This window comes from Amblyraja radiata, chromosome 37 (genome assembly GCF_010909765.2).
Source record: "Amblyraja radiata isolate CabotCenter1 chromosome 37, sAmbRad1.1.pri, whole genome shotgun sequence".
Classification (NCBI taxonomy): Eukaryota; Metazoa; Chordata; class Chondrichthyes; order Rajiformes; family Rajidae; genus Amblyraja; species Amblyraja radiata.
In genome coordinates, this window is record NC_045992.1 from 532,341 (window position 1) to 556,148 (window position 23,808).

Here is a 23,808-nt window from a genome sequence, read left to right on the forward strand (position 1 = left end):
CATGTTTAAAACCTAGTGCTTTTAAACATTGTATTAATATTATCCATTTTTTCCAGACTCCAAGCCAACCCTGTCCGAACAACTTCTATTTACAGCAGTCTTACTCCATCAAAAAACTGGCCTTGTTTAGAAAAGTTTAAAGCTCTCAAGTCACGTTCATGTTTAGATTGGGGGAGGGGGCTACAGACACGATTCTGATAGTTCCATAAGATGATGGTTTCATCTATCTTAAGATTTTGTCATAAATAATACATAGGTTTCTAACCAACAAGTGAATCACGGGTTATGGAGAAAGACGTGGGATATTGAATATGCCATGATCGTACTGACTGACAGAACAGTCTCAAGGGGCTGAATGGCCAACTTCTGTTTGTACTTCATTTGATCTTGCAAACACATTCCACCAGACATTTAAACCACATTTGACAGTGAGCCTGCCCTGCTTGCCACATGGGGCTGATTAGAAAAACAAGCCATATCAAGACTGGAGGGAGATTTTCAAAGTTAATGAGTTTAAACAGCTCACTAGCAATATTCTTTGCATTGTTATTAAATAAAGTTTGTATTTTCTTAGATTCAATTAACAACCAAGGATTGCTACATTGGAATGCCATAAACAGTCAGCAACAGTGAACTGAAACAAATCGGACTTTCTGCAAGTCCTGAAGCAATTCCACTAAAATAGCCAACTTTTACATGTGAAAAAAAAATGTAGAATTTCTGACCTACATATTCAAGATTAAAATTTCAAAGGGATTGTCTGGCTGGTATCAATACATTTTTAAAATAACTCCTTACTCTGCTAATAATGAGGTTCATATGGGGCATGGTAACAAAAATCAGCGATTATATACTGGACACAAATCCCAGGGATTTGGAAAGTTGTGTTTACAAAAAGCTTCTCTGAAGGTCACTTCATCAAATGAAGATTAACATTCATCTGATGCTTCAGGGTAAAGTAGAATGTTACACTGTTTGGTATAGTGTTCATTTAAATTTGAAAACTGAAAATGGTTTAAAATTTTAAATTTCAATTAACTGTGACGTGGAACTAAAGACATGGCAATGAGAATCACTTCTACTACTACACATGGATCTATGTTTCTTTTTGATTTTAAAACCTTGAACATGAAACCAAAGAGCAGAAACTTTAATTGTGCCTCCTTGTCTCTAATGAACTACAGCCAGTTTTACAACTAAAATGATCTGGTGCAAGATGTGACTATTTATTTGTGTTAAATATGACCACTGATTTACTATGCCTTCAACAAGGTTAAATGTGGAGATACTAATGATACAAGCAGAACCTCATAGGCAAATCCGAAAGGGACATGTAAATCCATTTGTGGGAATAATTTAATACATAGTTTAAATTTCAGAAATGTTCCCATGGGATTATTGGCTGATGATCTATTGTACAAGTAGCACCAAACAAGGAAATTAAGACCTTTTATAGCAACTCACTTACTGCAGGCAATAAACAGAAGAAAACATTTCCTTTCTCAATAAACTATTTAAGGTTATGTACCCGAGTCGTGCCAGGAGTTCTTTTTCCTTCATTAGAAAGTCTAGCAGAACCTTGCTGGCATAGTTGTAGGACTTTTCAATTTGTTCCACGTATGCACGCTCCTTCAGAGTGTAGATCACTTCCTTGGCATTGGGACACGTCACATCACGACCACATTCCCTAACAACATTCAGATATTTTCCTGAAAATAAAGAAAACACAGTTTGTTATCATCACAGTGATGGCCAAAATAAAGCGGGCGTTTCCTCCTACAGACTGTCCACCAACCCAAACTAGAAGAATGTCATTAAGCACATGGGAAAATATTTTAAATGTGATCGTCAAATTAAAACAAAGAAAAAACCCGATGTCCTTCTTGGACCATGCTAAATAACAGGAAAGAAAGGACAAAGAGACCGAGGATTTCTACTTCTCGGCTCCTCCAGCAGATCAAGAAATTGCATTCCCTTAATCAGAAAATGTTCTATATGATTGTTTAAACAACATCTATTGACCATGATGTGCTATCATGTACTCCTACTGTGAAATAGAAAATCTCTTACACGTTGTCCAAGAAGGAAGTTACCTAAATTTCAGCAGGTTTTTAGGGAAATATATTAACCGCTCATTATAACACTTAATGGCCGACCTCTTTAATAGTAAACAAATATTATTCTTGTAGTATGTAATTTAAAACCCCAACATTTTATAGGTACGTACAAATATTTTATAGAAGTATATGCTGGAATCTTGAGCAATTATCGTTGTTATAGAAAGTTTAAAAATGGATTTCCTTAAATAAAAATCCAACAAATGATATACACCTGGAATTTCAGTTAAATAGCTCTGTCTCATGCACTTTTATTACAGTGTTTCTGTTTTAACTGAAAATAAGATTTTAATATTAAAACTAATCAATTCACTTCAACACTAAAACATATATACTTATAGTATTTTAAATCAACACAAAGAGATACACTGTAATGGAGAAAGCCAAAAGGTTGCGTTACCTGTACTAAGTATCTTGTCAGCCAACTTCTGCAGAAATGATGGGATTCGGTACTGGATAATCGTGTACCTCTCATCCCAATACTTGTCATTGTAATCCTCCTGAATTTTCTCCTTTTTAAGTTCATGCTCCTCCACCATAAACTCACTGCACATTACAAAGATCAATTTGCTCAATTTAAAAAAATAAGTTGTAACGCAAAACACAAGTCATAGGAGCAGAATTAGGAAATTTAGCCCAGTCTATTCCACCATTCACTCATGGCCGAGCTCTCTTTCCCTCTCAACCCCATTCTCCTGCCTTCTCCCTGTAACCTTTGACACCCTTACTAATCAAGAACCTGTCAATCTCCGCTTTAAAAAATACCCAATGATTTGCTGTCTGTGGCAATGAATTCCACAGATTCACCACCCTCTGGCTAAAGAAATTCCTTCTCACTTTCTTTCTAAAGGGATGTCCTTTTATTCGGAGGCTGTGCCCTCTGGTCCTAGACTCTCACACTAGTGGAAACATCCTCTGTCCAGGCCTTCACTATTCAGTAATTGTCAGTGAGTACATGCCTAGAGCCATCAAACGCCCCTCATATGTAAACCTAATCATCCCCAGGTCATTCTTCTAAACCTCCTCTAAACCTTCTATAACGCCAGCACATCCCCTCAGATATGGGGCCCAGATCTGCACACAAAACGCCAATGGGGTTTGACCAGCACATTATAAAGCCTCAGCATTACATCCCTGCTTAATACGACAAGTTAAAACATTCCAAGCAGAATGAGTTAATTCGTTTTTTCTGCGTTATCTTTACTAGTACTAGCCTCTATCTTTGCATCACCAAATCCAATGTATGACCCACTACTCTGGTTCCCATCTCCCTGCCTCTCCAGTTTAAATCCTTCCGAGTAGCACCAGCAAACCTTCCTGCAAGGATTCAATACTCTTGAAATAATCTTATAGGCATTGAGGATTTCCAAGAATTTGCTTATACCTGTAAGGATCTTGTATAATTCCTCTGTAGATCCACTTTTCTAAAATTTCAAAGTAAGGTACACTTGCTGCTTTGGTTAGGTAGAGACACAACTCCTGTGCCTGATTATCTCCTGTGTAGTTAAACGTTCTGTCATGCAGCACACTTAGCGTTGATCCTCCCATACATTCTCCTTTCTCCACGGAGGTAGCTGGTAGAGGATAGAAGATGAAGAACAATCTATTGAAACAGTTGCTATCTGTACACCGTTTATTTTGTGGAAAATGCCTTGCAAAATTTTTTAAAATCTGTTGACTGTGGTTAACTTAGGGAAGCTATTCAATGGTTTTGTACTTCAAATAAGGATCATTCTCCCCAAACATTGAAAGAATGATTTCAAATGACAAATGTTTTAGTTAGCACTACTTGCATTTGCTGCAGGTGCGCTGACAGGCATAGATGAATTACAACCGTGGTTTACTTTCAAGACTTTTTATGCTTGGCTTTAAATGGAAATTACAATGAAGACAATAACATTGTACCTATTGATGCCATAATTTCCATCGTTCTAATGGTTGGTTGAACATAAAACCAAAGTTTCTGTAACGAGAGCAGTCCTTGTCTCTGTAAATGTTCCAGTTGTGTCACGAGGATCATGTACTCCTTCACCAGTGTCCGCATTGCAGCAGCTAAGGCGTGGTTTACCTGGCCGTGCTCAAACGATGATTTATCCTCAATGAATCTGCAGCAACATCAATGGAATTATCAAAGCTGGGAAACAAACATTTCTCTGAGCATTGTTTCACTGCTACATGTTCCCCAGTCAGGCTAGAGTAGGAGTTATTTTGCTTCTGTCATTCCCACCTAATGTTATAAACATTCCACGGGTCCGCTTACCCTGTGTTCCCACTCTACAATGTGCACACACAGGCAATGTACCTGCCTGAGCCACAACCTTCATGATCTGCTGAATCTGAATAACATAGTTGGATGTTTCCAAGACCACTGGGAAATAATAAGAGAAAAGCTACTACACAGAACACACTGAACTCAACAATGAACATCATCAGCTCTGCAGTGTGAGTTATGTGAGCCCTGGTGTTGGCATGTAGGTAGGGGTGTGTATGACAGTCTGGAAAAGGATGGAGTAGATCCCTAGACCAAAAGTGACAGGAAGAACACGTCCACAGTTTAGGTTTACTATTATGACGTGTGCAGAGGTACAGTGGAATATTTGCTTTGCATGCTATCCAATCAGTTCAGCTAATACCATACAAACAATCCATAAATACAATCAAGCCAAACTCAAGTAGAATAGATAGAGCAAAGGTGAAGATCCAGAGTATAGAATATTTGTAGTGTAACAGTTCCATAGACAAAGTCCAAGAGGGACAGTATCCTAGCTTATGGAAGGAGTTTGAAGCCTGATAGATGAGAGGAAGAAGCTGTTTCTGAGTTTGGTGGTGCACACGATCAAGCTTCTGCACCCTTTTGAAGCAGCAAATGATCTGACGGGTAGACACAAGATGCAACTCAGCGGGACAGGCAGCATCTCTGGAGAGAGGAATGTGTGACGTTTCAGGTTGAGACCTTTCTTCAGATTGAGGAAAGTCTTCATGGGAATGGGCGGGACAGAGATAGAATGTTGTCAGAGACAGTAAGACTGGTGGGAGAACTGGGAAAGGGGAGGGGATGGAGAGAGGGGGAAAGCAAGAGCTATTTGAAATTAGAGAAGTCAATGTTCATACAATGGGGAGTAAGCTACCCGAGCGAAATATGAGGTGCTGTGCCTCCAATTTGCTCTGGGCCCCACTCTGACAACGGAGGAGGCCCAGGACAGAAAGGTCAGATTGGGAATGAGAAGGGGAGTTAGTGCTGAGCAACTGGGAAATCAGGTAGGTGAAGACAGACTGAGCCGAGGTGTTCAGCGAAATGATCGGCGAGCCTGCGCTTGGTCTCGTTGATGTACAGAAGAATGATCTGACAGGCTCAGGTGGAGAGGTGGAAGGGTCTAGGCATACCGAGGCCAACTGATAAGTCGCAACACTCTTGCTCAACCTTCAGGCCTGGGGACTGCGCAGTGAGAAGGCTGGTGCACACTGCCCCATGGCTTGGCTCTTTGCCTCAGCTTGATGGTCAATGCCATCTCTAAATATTTCACACCTGCAACGTTGCTCACCTGGTAACAGAGGAATAACTTGCTGCTATTGGCAGGATCCTATTGACAAGCTCCTTGACGGACATGTCCAGTGTGGGGTCAACTGCAAAGCTGCGGTTGTGTTTCCCCATCAATGGTTGGGCCGTGATATATCTCCCATCTACTCCAATCAAGACGTACAGCAAGTCTTCAACGATCATTTGTTCTTGTGTAGCAAGAGGTAAAGTTCCTAATCGAAAAGAGAAGTTTGATATAGAAACTGACGTAATGTTGCCGAGATTTATTAATCACATGAATTTGCTCCAAACGATCCAGTAATAAAATGTTGTAAAAATTTGCATCTTAAAAACAGATAATCTGCATGTGACCAAGGATATGAAATCATAAAGAGACATCATCTGATGTGTTTAAAGGGAATGGATTTCCAACAAAATGTTGTAATTAAATGAAATTTAGCTATAGCCCAAATTCAGAAAACCAGATATTTTATGGATGTGATGCCTAGTTAATTAGACAGAGTACATAGGAAACGTTAAAGATCAGCCTCAGTAGGACGTGTTTCAATCTGCAGTTGTCACGTGTCAGAAGCTGCGTAATGTTGCAGAAACAAGGAACTGCAAGACACAAAGAGCTGGAGTAACTCAGTGGGTCAGGCAGCATCTGTGGAGAACATGGATAGGTGACGTTTCACAGAGTGCTGGAGTAACTCAGTGCGTCAGGCAGCATGTCTGGAGAACATGGATAGGTGACGTTTCACAGAGTGCTGGAGTAACTCAGCGGGTCAGGCAGCATCTGTGGAGAACATGGATAGGTGACGTTTCACAGAGTGCTGGAGTAACTCAGTGCGTCAGGCAGCATGTCTGGAGAACATGGATAGGTGACGTTTCACAGAGTGCTGGAGTAACTCAGCGGGTCAGGCAGCATCTGTGGAGAACATGGACAGGTGACGTTTCACAGAGTGCTGGAGTAACTCAGCGGGTCAGGCAGCATCGCTGGAGAACATGGATAGGTGACGTTTCAGGTCGGGATGCTTCTTCAGCAGGATATGTCGCGTTCCTCAGATCTGGATAGGTGACATTTTGGGTCCTGACCTGACCGTGTTCTTCAGAGATGCTGCCTGACCCGCTGATTGACTCCAGCATATTGAGTCTTTTTCTGAGTAATATTATATCCAGATATGAACAGCACACATCTTCACGTTACTTAAAGATCCTTTCTTAATTTAAAGTTGAATAAACTGTGAATTGATGTCAAACTAAGAATAAAAACAAAATCAAGTATGGCTCCAGTTAGACCGATCGGATTGATTCAATGTGGGGCAGAGTTTGAATCAATCTGTGTGAAGGGCAACTCAGGGCATCTTCACCATCTTGACAAAGTCCGACACCGTGTGTATTGTTCATGAATGTAACACCTACAAATAGGTAGTTATCTCTTGCATCATTATTACAGGAGGAAACAAATAATAACCAATATTACCACAAGATTCTAGTGACGCAGTACAATGAAGCAGATGCCAGTTCTTGCAGCAAACTTCTTCAAATTAAAAGCACCCAAAGGTATACATCCCTTCAAAATACAATGCATTTACAGCTTCAATATAGTTTGGAAGGTATTGAAGGTGAGATTAATGGTGATAAAGTAAGAATGCGGTGTTTAGGTGCAAAATAATACAGATTTTATGATTTTTCTTTCAATGCATCAACAATTCCAAGGTAAATTGTCTTGGTATTTAGTGACCCAAGAATAAGGACAGTATCATAATTCCATTTACAAGTTGGACACTGACTACCTACCGATAGAAACGATTGTTTCAGTGATCGGACTGGAACTGTTGAGAAAGTCCCCCAGCAATGCTGGCCTCGTATATACCCACGCTGGGAAATGCGGGATGATCTGCCCGGGGTTTTTTCTGTTGTGTTTGTCACGAAGGAGCTTGCGAACTACTTCAAGTGGCTAGAAACAGAACATTTACAAAGTAGTTTAAATGCACCCTAATTTGCCATAAGTACAACACTCTAAACAAATAAATTTAGTGAGACACTTAACATAACTGACTTAAGCATCTACAACTGACAGTGCTCAGTAATCCTTAACAGAGAAAGCATAATGTTAATCATGCTTAAAAATAATAATTTGCTGTTGATGGAATATTATTACATGTGTGCCAAATTAGTACAGGCTCATTACATGCATTTATTGAGATGTTTTGTATCTCTACAGAGCCATGAGAAATCTGATAAATGTACAATTTACTAAAGCAATTAATTCTAGTTTGATCTCGAACCTGTTGTGAATTTGAGCTGGTGGTGACGCTGCCAAGTTGTTTTCGTAGTTCTTCAAGTTCCTGCAGAGAGAGCTTGGCAGTTGCTGTGGGGACACTGAATGTGGCAGCACCACTAGCCATGATACTGGAGGAGTGCTCTGCTCGGTCCTTCGCATTCTGCTGCAAGTACTGCAGCGTCTATCGGGAAAATACATTAATTTACTTTCAAATTGCAGCTTTTAAATATCAAACATATTTAAACAATTTCATGCTTATAATTATCTAACACCTTGGAAGACAATTTGGCTTTCTAATCTGTGTAAAACTGAAGCTCTGATATTTCTATCATTTCACTTTTCATCTGAAGGTCCTCGTTCGTCCAACCCACCAAACAGAGTGAACAATGAGTGGACCTTGCTGCGAAACACCAGTCCCTTCCCCATAGGTGTCATAAAGCTAGGGACACCTGCGGAATCAGAGTCCTGATCTTGCTGCCATCAATTATACCAGCTGTGTCCCAGACCAGTCCAGTCCAGTCCAGTGGCAATGCACAAACCCACTACAGAGGCACAATATTTATCCTGGGACAGCTGCACAAAGAAACAATGCCAGGAATAGCCACCATACACTTACATACAGAGGAACTGCTGTGAGGATAAAGAGTTAGAACATAGAACAGTACAGCACAAGAACAGGCCCTTCATCTCACGATATCTGATTCAATAGAGTCAAACATGGAGCCAAGTTACTCTCTGCATGTTATATGCCAATGCAAAAGCCTCTTAAATACCACAATTGTAACTGCATCCACTACCAATCTGGCAACGTTCCAGGCACCCGCCACTCTGTGTAAAAAATATACTTGCCCCACATAAATCCTTAAACTTAGTCCTTCTCATCTTAAAATTATGCCCTCTTGTCTTTCACATTTCCACCTTGGGAAAAATGCTCTGACTGTCTATTGTATCTATGCCTCTCACAATTTTATATACCATTAAATATTAGGGGGAAAAAATCTTATCTTGTAAATCTAAAATAAAAATAGAAAATGCTGCAAATAGCAGTTCAGGCCATGTCAGATGAGGAATAAAGTGTTAAATATTTCCAATGTATTCTGTTTTATTTTAAAGTATTAGTTTATTTACATTTTCTTAATTAGCTGAGTTTAGTTAAATGTTTTTTTAAATTGCTTTAATTTAAATTAATTTAAAGATTATTCTTGAAAGCTATTGGAAAGCTAAAGAAATCAATTCTCGTTAATTACTTCTGACTGCACTCATTCTTCTTGACAGGGTTTTAGTTTACAGCCAGCAAAGAAAGCACTGGGGGTGAGGCTTAGCTGGCCATGGAGGTTGTCCTCAGCTGTTTGCTGAGTGTTTCTTGTTGTGGCATTGCAACTCTCTGTGGCAGGGCCTTGTGCATCAGGGAGCAAACTGACAGGCTGTTCTGGAAAATCAAACTTTGTACTCGTCTCATCAAACTCGTTATATGGATCTGTGCAAGCAGATTCCACAAATATTTGCCTGAATAAATAACTTAAATGGAATTACAATTGAATATATTTTAAAACGGTTTGATCAAAGGTGTGTGTAAAATCATAATTCTGAAATTTAACAATAACCATAAATCAGTTAGTATAGCATATTGATATTTTTATTGCATGATTCTGGTGAAGGAAGATTTGAACAGATATTTGCTTACAATTATATAAGCACTTATCCACAACTGATTTAGATAGTTTTGTTATAGGCAGTAATTTTTATTGCATCCTTGCAGATAAGACTATATTGCTAAATTCACTCCACTTTTTACATAAGTAATCTCATACACAAGGCAATATCAAAACTCCAGGTTATTTTGGCTACAGCAGAAGACTCATGACCCAACACATTGTGCCAAGTAGCATTTGATCAGAGTCTACACTGCTGCTACTTCTCCAGGACAGGCGCTTCACTGGAGATGTTTTCCAAAGGAAGGCCAGGTCAGTTTAAGCCTCTCCACTTAAGCAATGCTGATCAGCTCTCTTCAGGGCAGCTTTAAAACAGGTCTGGGAACAGATCACTTCCATGCTACCATCATTGGTCAGAAAAAAGTAGGCAAAAATGGCAAAGCCCCAAGGGCAAGATGCAATAATAGTGAAACAGGACATGAAAATACTTCATCTTATCTTGCTCTCCAATTTTTATATTTTAAACTTTCCTGTCATTATAAAAAATTGTCTATCTATATGCTGTGTTTAATGCAGCAAAATATCTCTATCAAATATTCACGGAATATCTTGATCGCTGTTAGACTAGAATCAAACTTCTACAACCTGCAATGTCAATAAACTGGTTACCAAGTCTGTGAGAATTTGGTCATCGATTCTAATCTTCAACTGTTCATTATACTCAGCTCAAGCGCTGCATCTATTTATTTTGTTTTATTACTGTTTAATCTCAGCTATTTCTTTTCAATATATGGGTTCCCTGCCCCTTGTTCTTCAAACTTCAAAGTTCTACCATTCACCGACAAATCCCCTCAGACTCCCTACTGTTAAGTCCAATGGACATTTTACTTCATTAAATTTGGACTAAAGTAAATCAGAAAATTAATTTCACTTCTGGCAAAGTCCATGGTAACTTACTACACATGCAGGCAGAGCTTATTGAAATTTCAGTGCCAAAACTAGAGAATGAGGGAACAATTTCTTGAAGTAGTCTAGGCAATAACAGGCACATTGAACAACTACAGTGTTTCTTCTCCAGTTATATATAAATGTTAACAGTGATTTGTCATAAAAAGTCATATTTTATTGTGAACACAGTATAAAATGGCATCAGGTCGCAATCAGGTGGATTCTAACCCTCTAAACATGGGGACGTTCATCAAGATTCAAACACATTCATCAAACATTCCAAGTACGCAAGAAACCCTTTTAGAAAGACATCAGCGTTACAGAAAGCTTTATTGAAAGGCTTGTAAAAGAAACTAAAAATATACTTTAAAACTCAGTACCTCCTTATCTTCTGTAAATTTTGATAACAGATAAACCAATGGATCCACATTCCGAATATTTTTTGATTTCAGCTCATCATATTTCCTTAGAAATTCCTCAGGCGTTCTGGAGAACTCAGTGATTTTCACCTGGTAAATATAACAAATTACATTTTAGCATTTATTCAGTGAATACAAAGCTGTATATTCTGCTCACTCTTCCTCCATTCCCACAGCCTTCACCGAAAACACTATAGACACTGGCCTTTGCTGAAAACATCAGCATCTCACTGTCCCCAGAGGTATCCAACTCCACTCTGCAGGACTACATGTTCAAATAACGCTTCGTTACCCATCATAGAATTAGGAGTTATACAAAATGCTGGAGTAACTCAACACGTCAGGCAGCAATTCTGGAGGACATGAATAGGTGACATTTTGGTGTAAGAGTCAGTCAAGAGTGCTTTATTGTCATATGTCTCAGATAGAACAATAAAATTTTTACTTGCAGCAGCACAACAGAATATGTCAACATAGTACACTGTAAATATATTAAACAAGGAAAAGGTTGTGTGTGTATATAGAAACATAGAATATAGGTTCAGGAGTAGGCCATTCGTCCCTTCGAGCCTGCACCGCCATTCAATATGTTCATGGCTGATCATCCAACTCAGTATCCTGTACCTGCCCTCTCTCCATACCCCCTGATCCCTTTAGCCACAAATGCCACATCTAACTCCCTCTGAAATATAGCCAATGAACTGGCCTCAACTACATTCTGTGGCAGAGAATTCCAGAGATTCACCACTCTCTGTGTGAAAAATGTTTTTCTCATCACGGTCCTAAAAGATTTCCCCCTTATCCTTAAACTGTGACCCCTTGTTCTGGACTTCCCCAACATCGGGAACAATCTTCCTGCATCTAGCCTGTCCAACCCCTTAAGAATTTTGTACGTTTCTATAAGATCCCCCCTCAATCTTCTAAATTCTAGCGAGTACAAGCCGAGTCTATCCAGTCTTTCTTCATTTGAAAGTCCTGACATCCCAGGAATCAGTCTGGTGAACCTTCTCTGTACTCCCTCTATGGCAAGAATGTCCTTCCTCAGATTAGGAGACCAAAACTGTACGCAATGCTCCAGGTGTGGTCTCACCTGTACAACTGCAGTAGAACCTCCCTGTTCCTATACTCAAATCCTTTTGCTATGAATGCTAACATACCATTCGCTTTCTTCACTGCCTGCTGCACATGCATGCCTACTTTCAATGACTGGTGTATCATGACACCCAGGTCTCGTTGCATCTCCCCTTTTCCTAATCGGCCACCATTCAGATAATAGTCTACTTTCCTGTTTTTGCCACCAAAGTGGTAACCTCATTTATATCACACACACACACACACACACAAAGATGACCAGTTGACCCATCACCTTTACATGCTTTGAAAAAACTTTCCATTTCATTCTATTTTATTTCCCCCTTCAGCTCTAGATTTATTTCCCATTCATCTAATTCACCTTGTTAAAATTTATGATTGAATCTGTTTTTGTTAATCTTTAGGCTGTGCATTCCAGTCTTTAACAGTAATGTATTTTAAATAAAGCAGGTTTATTATGAGAAAGAATGGGCATGCCAGGATACATGCGGGCAGCATTACCTTCGCACTGTGGGAAGATACAGTGGTTGTGACATATGGAGTTCTATTTTTTTGGAGGAGATCAATGTACACTTCAGCTCCGTCACCACCACGGACTCGAAGCAAACTGAGCAGCTCGTTAACATCGTGATGGATTCGGAATTCACTCATGATTTTTTCCTGTAAATGAAAAGCTGTAAATCTGCTGAAAATCTGAGGTAAAGTTAAAATAATGTCAATCACAACAATATAATCACACCTTTCAACATATCTAAGTCCACTATCCAGCAGCCCAGTCATCATGAGGATGATATGTTGCCTAAAAAAATCTTGTCTAAACTTAAACAAACCTAGGAGTGGCAGATAGACACAAAATGCTGGAGTAACTTAGTGGGACAGGCAGCATCTCTGGATAGAAGGAATAGATGACCATTCCTTCTTTCCAGAGATGCTGCCTGTCCCACTGAGTTACTTCAGCATTTTGTGTCTATCTTCGGTGTAAACCTGCATCTATAGTCCTTTCCAACATATTAGGAGTGGTAAATGTGACCAATGATTTAAATACATTGTACTTCTACAAACTTTTAATTCCAAATTGGCAGTTTAAGTAAAGGTCAATTTTCCTTCAACATATTATATGGATATTTCTAGATGGGTGAATCAAAAGGCAATCAAAAAGTGGACAACTTATGTAGAGCTTTTCTCATAAATCTATGACATGAAACTAAACCAAACCTAATCGTAACACATGAAAAACATCTATAGATGTAGGAAGCGCTAGAAACATTCAAGAGCTCAGGCAGCACAGGCCTAAAATACTGAAATATGTTCACTGAGCCAAAACTGAAGATTCCCAATTCATTTGAACTTATTTAATAGGAACATGTGCTGGATATTGTTTTTATGCAGACATTGGCTTAATGACCAGTACACGTTGTAGGGAAATAGACCACTTTCCAACTATTCAATGAGAATTTTATTTTGGAACTACAAGAAGATCCAACTCCTATAGTCCACATTTAAGCAGCTTAACTATGCAATTAACCATCATGGCTTATAATTAATATTACTCCCATTAGAATTTTGTAGGACATGCAATTCAATTGGACTTCACTTTTGTCTTTATCATTTATAGTACAAATTATTTGCACTAACATACAGAATTGTTTCTAAATATTCTAACTTTAACCTATTAAAATATATGCAGCACATAAAAGGGACATTGTTGTTAAGGGTACACCGATGCAAGTTCCATATCTTTGATTTATTCCAAATGAAACCTGAGTTATGTTCACAGTGAGACACAAGGGGACAAGGGAGCACAATTGCAGATGTTGGTTTACAAAAAAAGGCACAAAGTGTTGGGATAACTCAGCAGGACAGCCAACATCTCTCCAGTTTACCACATCCTCCAAAGATGCTGCCTGACCCACCAAATTACTCCAGCACTTTGTCTTTTTCCATGTTATGTTCACCTCAGTGTACCAATCCGAGTAGTTTGGAATGCAAAAAAATATATTATAAATTGAAGTAGAAACATAGAACTGCAGATGCTGGTGAATACACACAAGGCACAAAGTGCTGGAGTAATGAGTACAGGTCTCGCCAGGTGGAGGGTAGTAGAGGGAAATTGATTGGGTCTCTGTTAGTGGATGAAAAGGAGGGCTTTGAGACCTTCCTGGTGGGGGTCTGTTGGAGGAAGCGACACTGCATCAGCAGGGAACAAAATAGATATTTATTCAAACGCTGGGAACAGATTGTGTTTTTCAAGTTCTAGTTCAGCCTCATCCCTCCTCCCCACCCACCCCACGACTCTGTCACTGATCTCCAGGACCTGCTCCCCTCTCGCTGTTACTGACGGGGCTCAAGCGTTTACCGGGACCATGACATTCACGCAACAACAGCGTTATACAACACGCGTGTGTTTACACCGGCGCCCATTGACCGTGAGCCCGAGGCCGCTGTAAACCCACCCTCTCCCCGGGGCGAGGAGCTACCCGGGCGGGGAGAGGGAGAGGGCCCGGGCCCGCGGTGCCAGCAGCTCCTCCCGCAGGGGGTGTATTTACCGGCCGCTGAGGGCAGGGCAGGGCCCGACGCCTCCTCTCTCCTCTCCTCTTTCTCCCGCTCGATGCCGCCGCTTCCGTCGAGGCCAAAACAAACGGAGCTCCGCCCCGCAGCCACTCGGCGCGTCCTGTTCCGTCCCCCGGAAAGCACGGGCTCCCTCATTGGGTTCCGCCTCGCTTTTGGGACAGAGGGGCCACCGGCGGGAGGGAGTGAGGGAACACCGCTCGGGGAGACCGGACCGGTTCCCGGAGAGACGGTTGCCAGGGGGACAGTTGCCGGGGGGACCGGTTGCCAGGGGGACAGTTGCTAGATGTTGGGGGGGGGGGGGGCGTTGACAGGGGGACAGTTGCTGGGGGGACCGGTTGCAGGGGGGGGGGGCGTTGCCAGGGGGACAGTTGCCGGGGGGACCGGTTGCCAGGGGGACGTTTACTGGGGGGACCGGTTGCAGGGGGGGGGCGTTGCCAGGGGGACAGTTGCCGGGGGGACCGGTTGCTGGGGGGACAGTTGCCGGGGGGACCGGTTGCCAGGGGGACGGTTGCTGGGGGGGAGGGGGATGCGGAACGCGGGCGATGGCGATGTTGATGTTGATGTTGATGTTGATGGCGGCCCGGCCACGGCGCCCTTCATCTTCACCTTCACCTCCAGCAGCATCTTCCTGCTCGGGGACGACCCGTTCTTCGAGGTGGGTCCCGGTGCCGGTCTCTGTATTGGGGGCGGGCGAGCGGCGGCACCCTCGGGCCTCGGGCCCTGTCAGCGGGCGGCGCCCGGTAGAGTTGCTGCCTCTCACGGCCGGAGACCCGGGTTCCATCCTGATCTCTGTGCTGTCTGTACGGAGTTTGCACCTTCTCCCCGTGACCGCGTGGGTTTCCTCAGGCCGGGTGCTCCGCTTTCCGGAGAGTTAAGTGTTTCTTTGTCATGTGCACCGAAAATGAATGATGATATTCTAGTTTGCTGAACTCTGCAATTAGCAACCCAAAGTTTCACTTTTTATTCTTATGTTGCTTTAGGATGGTGACATTCATAGACATTTGTATCTGCGAAATGCCACATCTGGTGCTGGAGAGATGGAAAGACCCAAGTGAGAACAAATATATTGAATTAAAACTCTTTGACAATCTATTTCTTTAATCTACTGAAGCACTAACTTGTGTATATCCATTTCAGGGTCTCTGAATTTTGTTGCCACATAGCAGGGTGCAGCCAACTGTTTGACACCCTAGAGAACTATGAGCACCATTACAATGCCTTCCACCGCAATGTCTGCAGCTCCTGCAAACGCTCCTTTCCATCCACTCACCTGCTTGATATTCACATCTTGGAATGGCATGACTCACTCTTCCAAATATTGGCAGCAAAACAGAGCATGGTAAGTTGGGGTAGAGTCCCAGAATGGTTATGTTACTGTACTCCGATCCAGAGGTACGTTCAAATCTCCCCGTAGGCAATTTAGTTTAGTTTATTGACATGTGTTCAAAGGTACAGTAAAACCTTTTTTATTGTGCGCTATCTGGTCAATGGAAGACTATACATGATTACGATCAAACCATCAACAGTGTATAGATACAGGATAAAGGGAATATGTTTAGTGTAAGGTAAAGTCCAATTAAAGATAGTCTGAGGGTCAGTGAGGTAGATGGTAGGCCAGGACCACTCTCTTGGTGATAAGATGGTTCAGTTGCTTGATAACAGGTGGGAAGAAACTGTCCCTGAATCTGGAGGTGTGTTCTTTCACACTTCTGTACCTCATGTCTGATGGGAGAGGGGAGAAGAGGAAGTATAATTAAATTATTCTGAACTTAAAGAAGCTGGTCTCAGTAATGGTGCCCCCCAAAACACTGGATTGTTACTAGAAATCTATCTGGATCACCAATGTCCTTCAACTGAATGAAATATGCCATCCGTATCAGGTCTGGCCTGCATGTGTCTCAGACCCACCAATGATGCCGAGGTACAAGTGCCTCTTCAGGTTCGGGACAGATGGACTCAGAAATCCAGAGTGATCTAGAAACATTATGTCCTGCATGTAAAGATCCATGAAGATTGTTGACATTGTGTGTACTGATCACCCTCCCTGGAGGAGCTCTCGGTGGTTTTTCAGGGCATATTGAACAGACCACCTGTTGAAGTTTGGGAGTTTTGTTTGGAGACTCTGAAGTGGATAAGTACTCCTGCACCATTCTGGGATGTGATTGATAGACCACTCGGGGAGAGTACCACATGTGTTACTAAAATACGTCCATTAATACCATTATGCTAGTACAATTACACAACGTTCATTTTTGTAACCCAAGCACTTTGTATTTTGCCTTTTAGTATCAGTGTTTGATAGAGAGTTGTACCGAAAAATTCAAGACTTTCAGTGATCGCAAAAAACATTTGGTCAAAGTTCATGGTTATCCATCTGACTTTAGGTTTGACAAACCAAAGAAACTTACACGGTAAGGAAACCGTTTCCTGCAACATTTTGCTTAACTCTCAGGGTGATAAATTGAGCAAAATATATGACTCTCAAAATGCCAGGGCCATTAGTCAACTTTCTATATTATTCCTTTCATATTTACATCAAGGATCGAAGATTTCAACCATTTCCACTTTGAGACCACTGATGCTGATTGGGGCATGTACTTCACTATGCTTCCTGAAGTCATTTACATTGAGGGAGGGGTTGTTGACCTGACACCATGTTATTAAGTTCTCTATCTCCTTCCTGTACTCTGTAGCTTCCATGGCTTCAAGCTCTAGAAAACCTTTCCATGCCTTCTTTTCCCTTCTCTCCTTAAAAGATTTTGCCATAATATCTCCATCTCGGAGTTGGCATCCAGTTTTCGATCAATAACATTCTTATGATGCACCATGAATTGCTTTTTCAAGCTTGAATGCAACTTGCACCTACTTAAAATTAGTGCAAAAAAAATTGAGCTTCAAATTTCAAAACCTTCAATTTATTTGGTGCCTGTTTAAAATAAGTGTTATGTTCTTCCTTCTCGCCCACAGCCATCAGAAGAATCAGGACAGGAGTCCTCATGATATGGAAGTGGAAGCAACTGTTTGTCAAAAAGAAACAAAAGACATATTTTGCAGAACAACCATAGAACAACCAATGGACCAAGAGTCAGGAGAAACAATGGAAGCTGAGAGTCCAGCTGTACTAGAGAGATCCAGTACTGCCACAGCACCACAACGACTCTCCAGCTCATGCAGGTGATGTACTTCTAACAACCATCCTTCATGTGCCAAAGAATAGGAATGGTATTGTGAGCAATCAATGCGCACAGCTTCACCGCGACTCTTTCACAATGAAACTATGACAAATATTGCTTGTAATTTTAATGTTAAATTGCGCCATTCCTGACATCCATGTTCCAAAGGGCTGTGGATCCTGTGAATACTTTATGGGGGAGCCCATGAGGATTCTGGAGCTTGCTGAGCCATTCAATGTACACTCCAATCAAGTGTGTAATTGTCATATGTACCGAGAGCAGAACAATTACATTCTTACTTACAGCATTATAACAGCTTGTAAACACAATACACATAGATAATATATTATAAACAAAAGTTCAATAAATTAACAGCTCCAATTCTGGTGCAATAAAAAAAATCCTGAAGCTGCCTGTGAACCAACGTCAGCCCATAGTTCATACTTGAGGTTGATATTGTGTAGAGTTCAAGAGCCTAATGGTTGTTGGGAAGAAGCTATTGAACTTGATGGTCATGGTTTTCAGCACCCTGTACCTTCTTCACAATGGAACAAATGAAATGAGAGTGTGGCCAGGGTGGTGTGGGCCTTTAATGATGCTGGCTGCCTTTTTGAGACATCTGCCTCCATTTTCCTCAACAGCTCTCCAATGGGCAATTGGAACAATTCACAAATCTTTGGGGAAAACCTCTATCTCAACCCCCTTATCCCGACACTGTTGCCCCATATTTTACCCCAGGCTATTTCACCATCACCACTCCTCTGATTCAGATCATTAGATCAGCATTGAGTGTGAGTGAAGCTTGATTGTGTTGTATCTCTGTAGCTCAACATTCTCTGCGTTTCTTTACAGGGTGCCAGCTACAATTTGTTTTGGTCATGGATCAATCCGTGGCTTTAAGAACCCAAGGAGAAAGAAGTGATGCATGTTGTGGATTGAGCAGTCACTAAACAGCAGCCCTCTTGTCCAGAACAAGGACATCAAGATGGGAATTTGGAAGAAGATGTCATATTGACACCAGCCAAATGGGATCATGTTGGCTCCAGTTGACATGCGATTATCAGCCAATCAATCACAACAGCTATATAAAACATACAATTTGAAATGCTGCTAATAAAATAACGCTATTGTTTGCATTTATGCAATTTCCATCAAAGACCTTTTATTTCCAAGCAAAAGCCACTGAACTTTGGTTAGGATGCCGTTATGTATTTATGTTCTACAATACTGCTCTTTGGACGCTAATTTTAGCTCAATCGGGATTTAAAAATATTTAGTTTACTCAAGCCAATATTTCTGGAATAATTTCCAGGAAGGTTGTAGTGCACAAGCCGACCAGAATTTGGCAATTTACTGGTGTCATGCACAACAGAAACAAATATTTTACTCCCTTGTTGAATGGTGATAAAATAACTAATTATACTTCTAATTTTGCGTGGACAATGCATGGTGGAGTGGCAGGGCATTTTGTGACGGAACATTTGAAGTGTAACAACCCATGTCAATGAGCATGTTTTGTTATAATAATTAGTTCTACTGTTAGACATTCTTTTGTTTGTTAACATTACCTTTTGGTCCCAACTGCACTTGGTGGCCATCCAGTAAAGTATAGATTAGTTTCTATTTCACTCTGAATATATCCTGGATAAGTGCGTTTGGGAAAGCTGAGAGACTCGGAAACTATGATACCAATATTAAAAATTATTAAATTATGAAACAAACAATGATCTGTAGTAACGGTAACCTTAAAACAATATTCTCTGGGGAGAGTCAGCCGTGAGGTTCAGATTCAACCAGATTAAAACAAAAGTCACCCCATGAAAAGTACAGTGTTCATTATTCCCCTGTGTCCCTCAGTTTCTCACACCAGTGATTATTTATTTTTCTGCGTGCTGCCATTCATTGTACAAGTATAATTACAGATGATGGCTTTGTGATCAAAGTCGAGAGTGTTTAATTGTCAAACGTACCACAACGGAACAATGAAATTCTTACTTGCAGCAACATAACAGGTTTAGAAACACTGTACTCAGTGGATAACATAATAAACAATCAAAAAAGTTAAATAAAGAAATAAAAACAATATTAGTCCTTTTCCACCATCAACGTTGGAATCATTTGTCCAGACAAATGCTTGAGGATTTTTACTTTGACCAACTTAATGGTCAGCTAACCAATATAATGCTCCTTTCTCCAACACTATGTGAGAACAGTAAAGCCTCATCTCCCAGCTAAATAAATCAGTTAGGGAAAGAAATAGTGAGCCCTTGCTTCACTCAGCAATCTATAATTGTGCAGTAAAGTCTTTGCTTTCTGTCTCCTGTCAGATGTGAGTTTGGGTATAAGGAAGTGATTCAGCTGGGATACAATCTTGCTCCTTTTAACCCAAACACGGGTTTCATGCTGCTGCTAAAAATGCAGCTGAAAGTAATGGATTGTTAGAATGATCACAAGATAATTGGAATTGGGCTTGGCAGCACACTGAAGCAAGGCTTAGGCTGTTTAGAATTATCATCTGATCTTTAAAGTCACGTCGAGGCTGGGGATAAATTCACAGTCTATGGTTGTGAGATAGTTAGAGACTTTACTCTTGTCCATAAAGCAGGAGCAACCAACATTACAAATACCCAACTATTTGTGCCCTGATGCACAAGGCACCAACCTTGTAAAAAACTGTCTGCAGTGGATTACTGGACAATTATCCTGTGTGTTGTCTATGACAATTATGCTACAAATATCCTAACCGAAAATAGACAAAATGTTGGAGTAACTCAGCGAGACAGGCAGCATCTCTAGTGAGAAGAAATGGGTGACGTTTTGGGTCAAGACCCTTCAGTCTGAAGACGGGTCTCGACCTGAAACGTCACCCATTTCATCTCTCCAGAGATGCTGCTTGTCCCGCTGAGTTACTCCAGCATTTTGTGTCTATCTTCGGTTTCATCCTTCCTGTATATATCATCCTAACTGAACTTGACACGAGGCTATAACAGTGTGAGGGTTGACATGCAATTGTGAAAAGTTAAATGAAGGAGAGACTTTAAAATTAAAATGCTGCACGTTTCCAATCTTCAGTTTCAATGCTATGGCAATTTTATAAATATATCAGTAATAACAGGCATTCCTTTACTCAAAAATGCCCACTAATTTTACATGGATCATTAAGATTCTAGTACAGAAACTCATGTTTCCTTGGTTTTGACAATCATTTCTCATTGTTCGATTTCTCCCCATTCATCAAGTATTGATGTGTAACTGCTGGTACTGTACATTACTATTGTGAAGCAACTATTCTTTATGTTGTAACCTAGATAATCAATGTTGTGGTCATTGCACCACAATCCTTTAATTAGAGGGTGCCGAAGCTATGGAATTCATTGCAACAGAAGGCTGTGGAGGTCGTTAATAGATATTTTTAAGGTGTAGATTTGATAGGTTCTTGTTTAGTATGAGTGTCAGGGGTTATGGGGTTGAGAGGGAAAGATAAATCAGCCATGATTAAATGGCAGAGTAGACTTGATGAGCTAAATGGCCTAATTCTGCTCCTATGACTTATGAACTTATGAATTCCACCCTATCATGGTCTTGTTCAACACAGATTCTTTGTTTCGTATATACCTTTAGATATTAAACATGAGTGTGAGCAATGCCCAGTTTTTTTTCTCTCCACAAATTTGGAGTTTAGATCAATTATATTATTTTATTTTTGAGATCTGGGAATTGCTGGCAAGGCCAACATTTATTGTTGATCATTAATTGCCCTTGAGAAAGCGGTAGTGGGCTTCCTTAAACTGGTGCACCATCTACAGAAGGTACTCTTGCATGCTGCTGGGAGGGAATTGCAAGATTTCGACGAAAGAATGGTGATGTCTTTGCAAGTCAGCTTGTTGTGTGGCTTGGAGGGAGCCTGCAGGTGGTGGTGCTTACATGCACGTGTTGCCTTTCTCCCTCTTGGTAGTGGAAAGTGCAGGCTCAAGGTGTAGTCAGCATGAGCCAACGTACCTGGGCGAGTTGTGTCACTAGGGTCAATGTTTAACTATACACTGGGTATTTTGTCTTTGAGATTGACTCAGCTGTCCATTGTATGATCACTGGCTCCTGTTGCAGAGGGGCACTGTTAATATCTGGTCAATTGTTGACCATTTAACACAATGTAACACAATTGCTGGAGATGGTAAATTAATTTCAGCTGTAGATATTTATAGAAATTTGCCAAATGTAGAAACTCCACGAGTGCTCAAAGCTAAGACTTTTAATTTTGCTTAATGTAAAATTGGAGTGTGGTGTCATGGTCTGAGTTGAGTTTATTGTCATGGGTAACGAGGTACAGTGAAAAGCTTTGATTGCGTGCTAATGGTCTACCCAATGGACTCATAATATTGAACCCTGAACTCATGATCTGGAGACACTAATTCACATTCAGATATCGTGATTTTGATTTCAGCACACAAAATAATCCGAAATAAAATATAATGGTGTTCAGCAACTGGACTGGACTGGAGGTGGATTGGCTACCAGTGAAATATATTTAAATGAGGTGGATGGGACATGCAATGATGATATTTGTTCACAGTGATTTAAAATGCTCTTCCTGAAATATACAATAACAATAGGTGCAGGAGCAGGCCATTCGGCCCTTCGAGCCAGCACCGCCATTCAATGTGATCATGGCTGATCATCCCCAATCAGTTCCCCGTTCCTGCCTTCTCCCCATATCCCCTGACTCTGCCATCTTCAAGAGCCCTATCTAGCTCTCTCTTGAAAGTATCCAGGGAACCGGCCTCCACTGCCCTCTGGGGCAGAGAATTCCACAGACTCACAACTCTGTGTGGAAAAGTGTTTCCTCATCTCCGTTCTAAATGGTTTTCCCAAAGGATGGTTGAAGCAGATTAAACAGCAAATCGCTGAGTGAGGAGCAGGAGAATGGGCTGACAGTGTACCTAGAAGATCAGGTTCCAGGTTCACTGAACCAGCCTCCCATGCACTGTCACCCAACAGTTGTTCTGATCAGCTGGTAAGGAAGATTTATCTCCACTAAAACTCTGCTTACTTGGCACATTTCTGGCAAACATCTTGATAGATATTCTAAATTGCTATGTGCATCAACACCACAGTCCCATTGGAACATGTTGATCTTCAAGAGAATGTGAGCAATGCCAAATGGAGCTTGTATATCCCAGTTAGGTAACAAAGGAGCTGTTGTATTCAGAATTCTTCTGCTTTCCCACACAGCACTGTATCATTACACTTCTCGGTCATTCAGACCATATAATTTATTTACTCAATGTGCCCTTTGCTGCCATTTATTGTCCAGCCCTAACTGCTCTGAACTGACTAGTTTTCAGTGTAAATTAGGGATAGTTAAAAAGCAGCCATTCTGCTGTCCCTGTGTTTAGTTTAAATTAGAGATACAGTGTGGCAACAGGCCCTTCGGCCCACTGAGTCTGTGCCGACCAGCGATTCCTATCCAACACATGCTGGGCAGCAACTCTACCACTGTGCCACCCTGTGGGCAGCCTAGCAAGGGGGACACGTTTCCATAAACACACTTACAAAGCTCCACTGTTTCTCTGTTTTATGACTCTATCAGGAATTAAATAATTTGCACTAAATTCAATCTGGTCTGGATAACTTTGAAAGAAGTTTCACCCACATGGCCCCATCCTTCCCCCTAGTTGACATTACTCTGTGGTGTGGGCTGGTCATCACATGCTCCATGTGCAATGGATTTACTCTGAGAAGCTGCATTGTGGATGTCCTGGTTTTAACCCTACACTGCGGTGCCCAGGAGAATCCTGTAGCCTTGGATAAACTGGGATTATATTCTCTGGATTGTCGGATGGTCAGGGTAGATTAAATATAAGTATATAAAATTATGAGAGGCATAGATAGTGTAGACAGTCAGAACCTTGTCTCTCGTGGTGGAAATGTCCAACACTAGAGGGCGTAGCTTTAAGGTGAGGGGGAAGTTTAATAGATGTGCGGGGCATGTTATTCTTACACAGGGTGGCGGGTGCCTAGAATGGCAGTGGTGG

General features: G+C 41.2%; 2 protein-coding genes across 2 annotated transcripts in view; one reads left to right on the top strand and one right to left on the bottom strand.

The window, feature by feature from the left end:
- The window catches only part of tubgcp2 (tubulin gamma complex associated protein 2), a 28,234-nt gene extending 13,390 nt beyond the window's left edge, over positions 1 to 14,844 (bottom strand). Inside the window, exons 1-10 of the mRNA XM_033012966.1 lie at positions 14,579 to 14,844; positions 12,534 to 12,692; positions 10,902 to 11,030; positions 7,926 to 8,102; positions 7,435 to 7,594; positions 5,660 to 5,867; positions 4,023 to 4,222; positions 3,502 to 3,691; positions 2,518 to 2,663; positions 1,529 to 1,709 (exon numbers count right to left, since the gene is read on the bottom strand). Coding sequence (XP_032868857.1) covers positions 1,529 to 1,709; positions 2,518 to 2,663; positions 3,502 to 3,691; positions 4,023 to 4,222; positions 5,660 to 5,867; positions 7,435 to 7,594; positions 7,926 to 8,102; positions 10,902 to 11,030; positions 12,534 to 12,683 — 1,541 coding nt within the window. The 5' untranslated portion in view covers positions 12,684 to 12,692; positions 14,579 to 14,844. The remainder of the gene's footprint in view (positions 1 to 1,528; positions 1,710 to 2,517; positions 2,664 to 3,501; positions 3,692 to 4,022; positions 4,223 to 5,659; positions 5,868 to 7,434; positions 7,595 to 7,925; positions 8,103 to 10,901; positions 11,031 to 12,533; positions 12,693 to 14,578) is intronic.
- Positions 14,845 to 15,107: 263 nt separating this feature from the next.
- Positions 15,108 to 19,062, top strand: znf511 (zinc finger protein 511). Its single transcript, XM_033012624.1, has 6 exons — positions 15,108 to 15,258; positions 15,584 to 15,654; positions 15,741 to 15,942; positions 16,890 to 17,014; positions 17,571 to 17,777; positions 18,629 to 19,062. Exons 1-6 carry the CDS (start codon positions 15,130 to 15,132, stop codon positions 18,696 to 18,698), a joined length of 804 nt encoding a protein of 267 aa, XP_032868515.1. The 5' UTR covers positions 15,108 to 15,129; the 3' UTR covers positions 18,699 to 19,062.
- Positions 19,063 to 23,808: the final 4,746 nt, after the last annotated feature.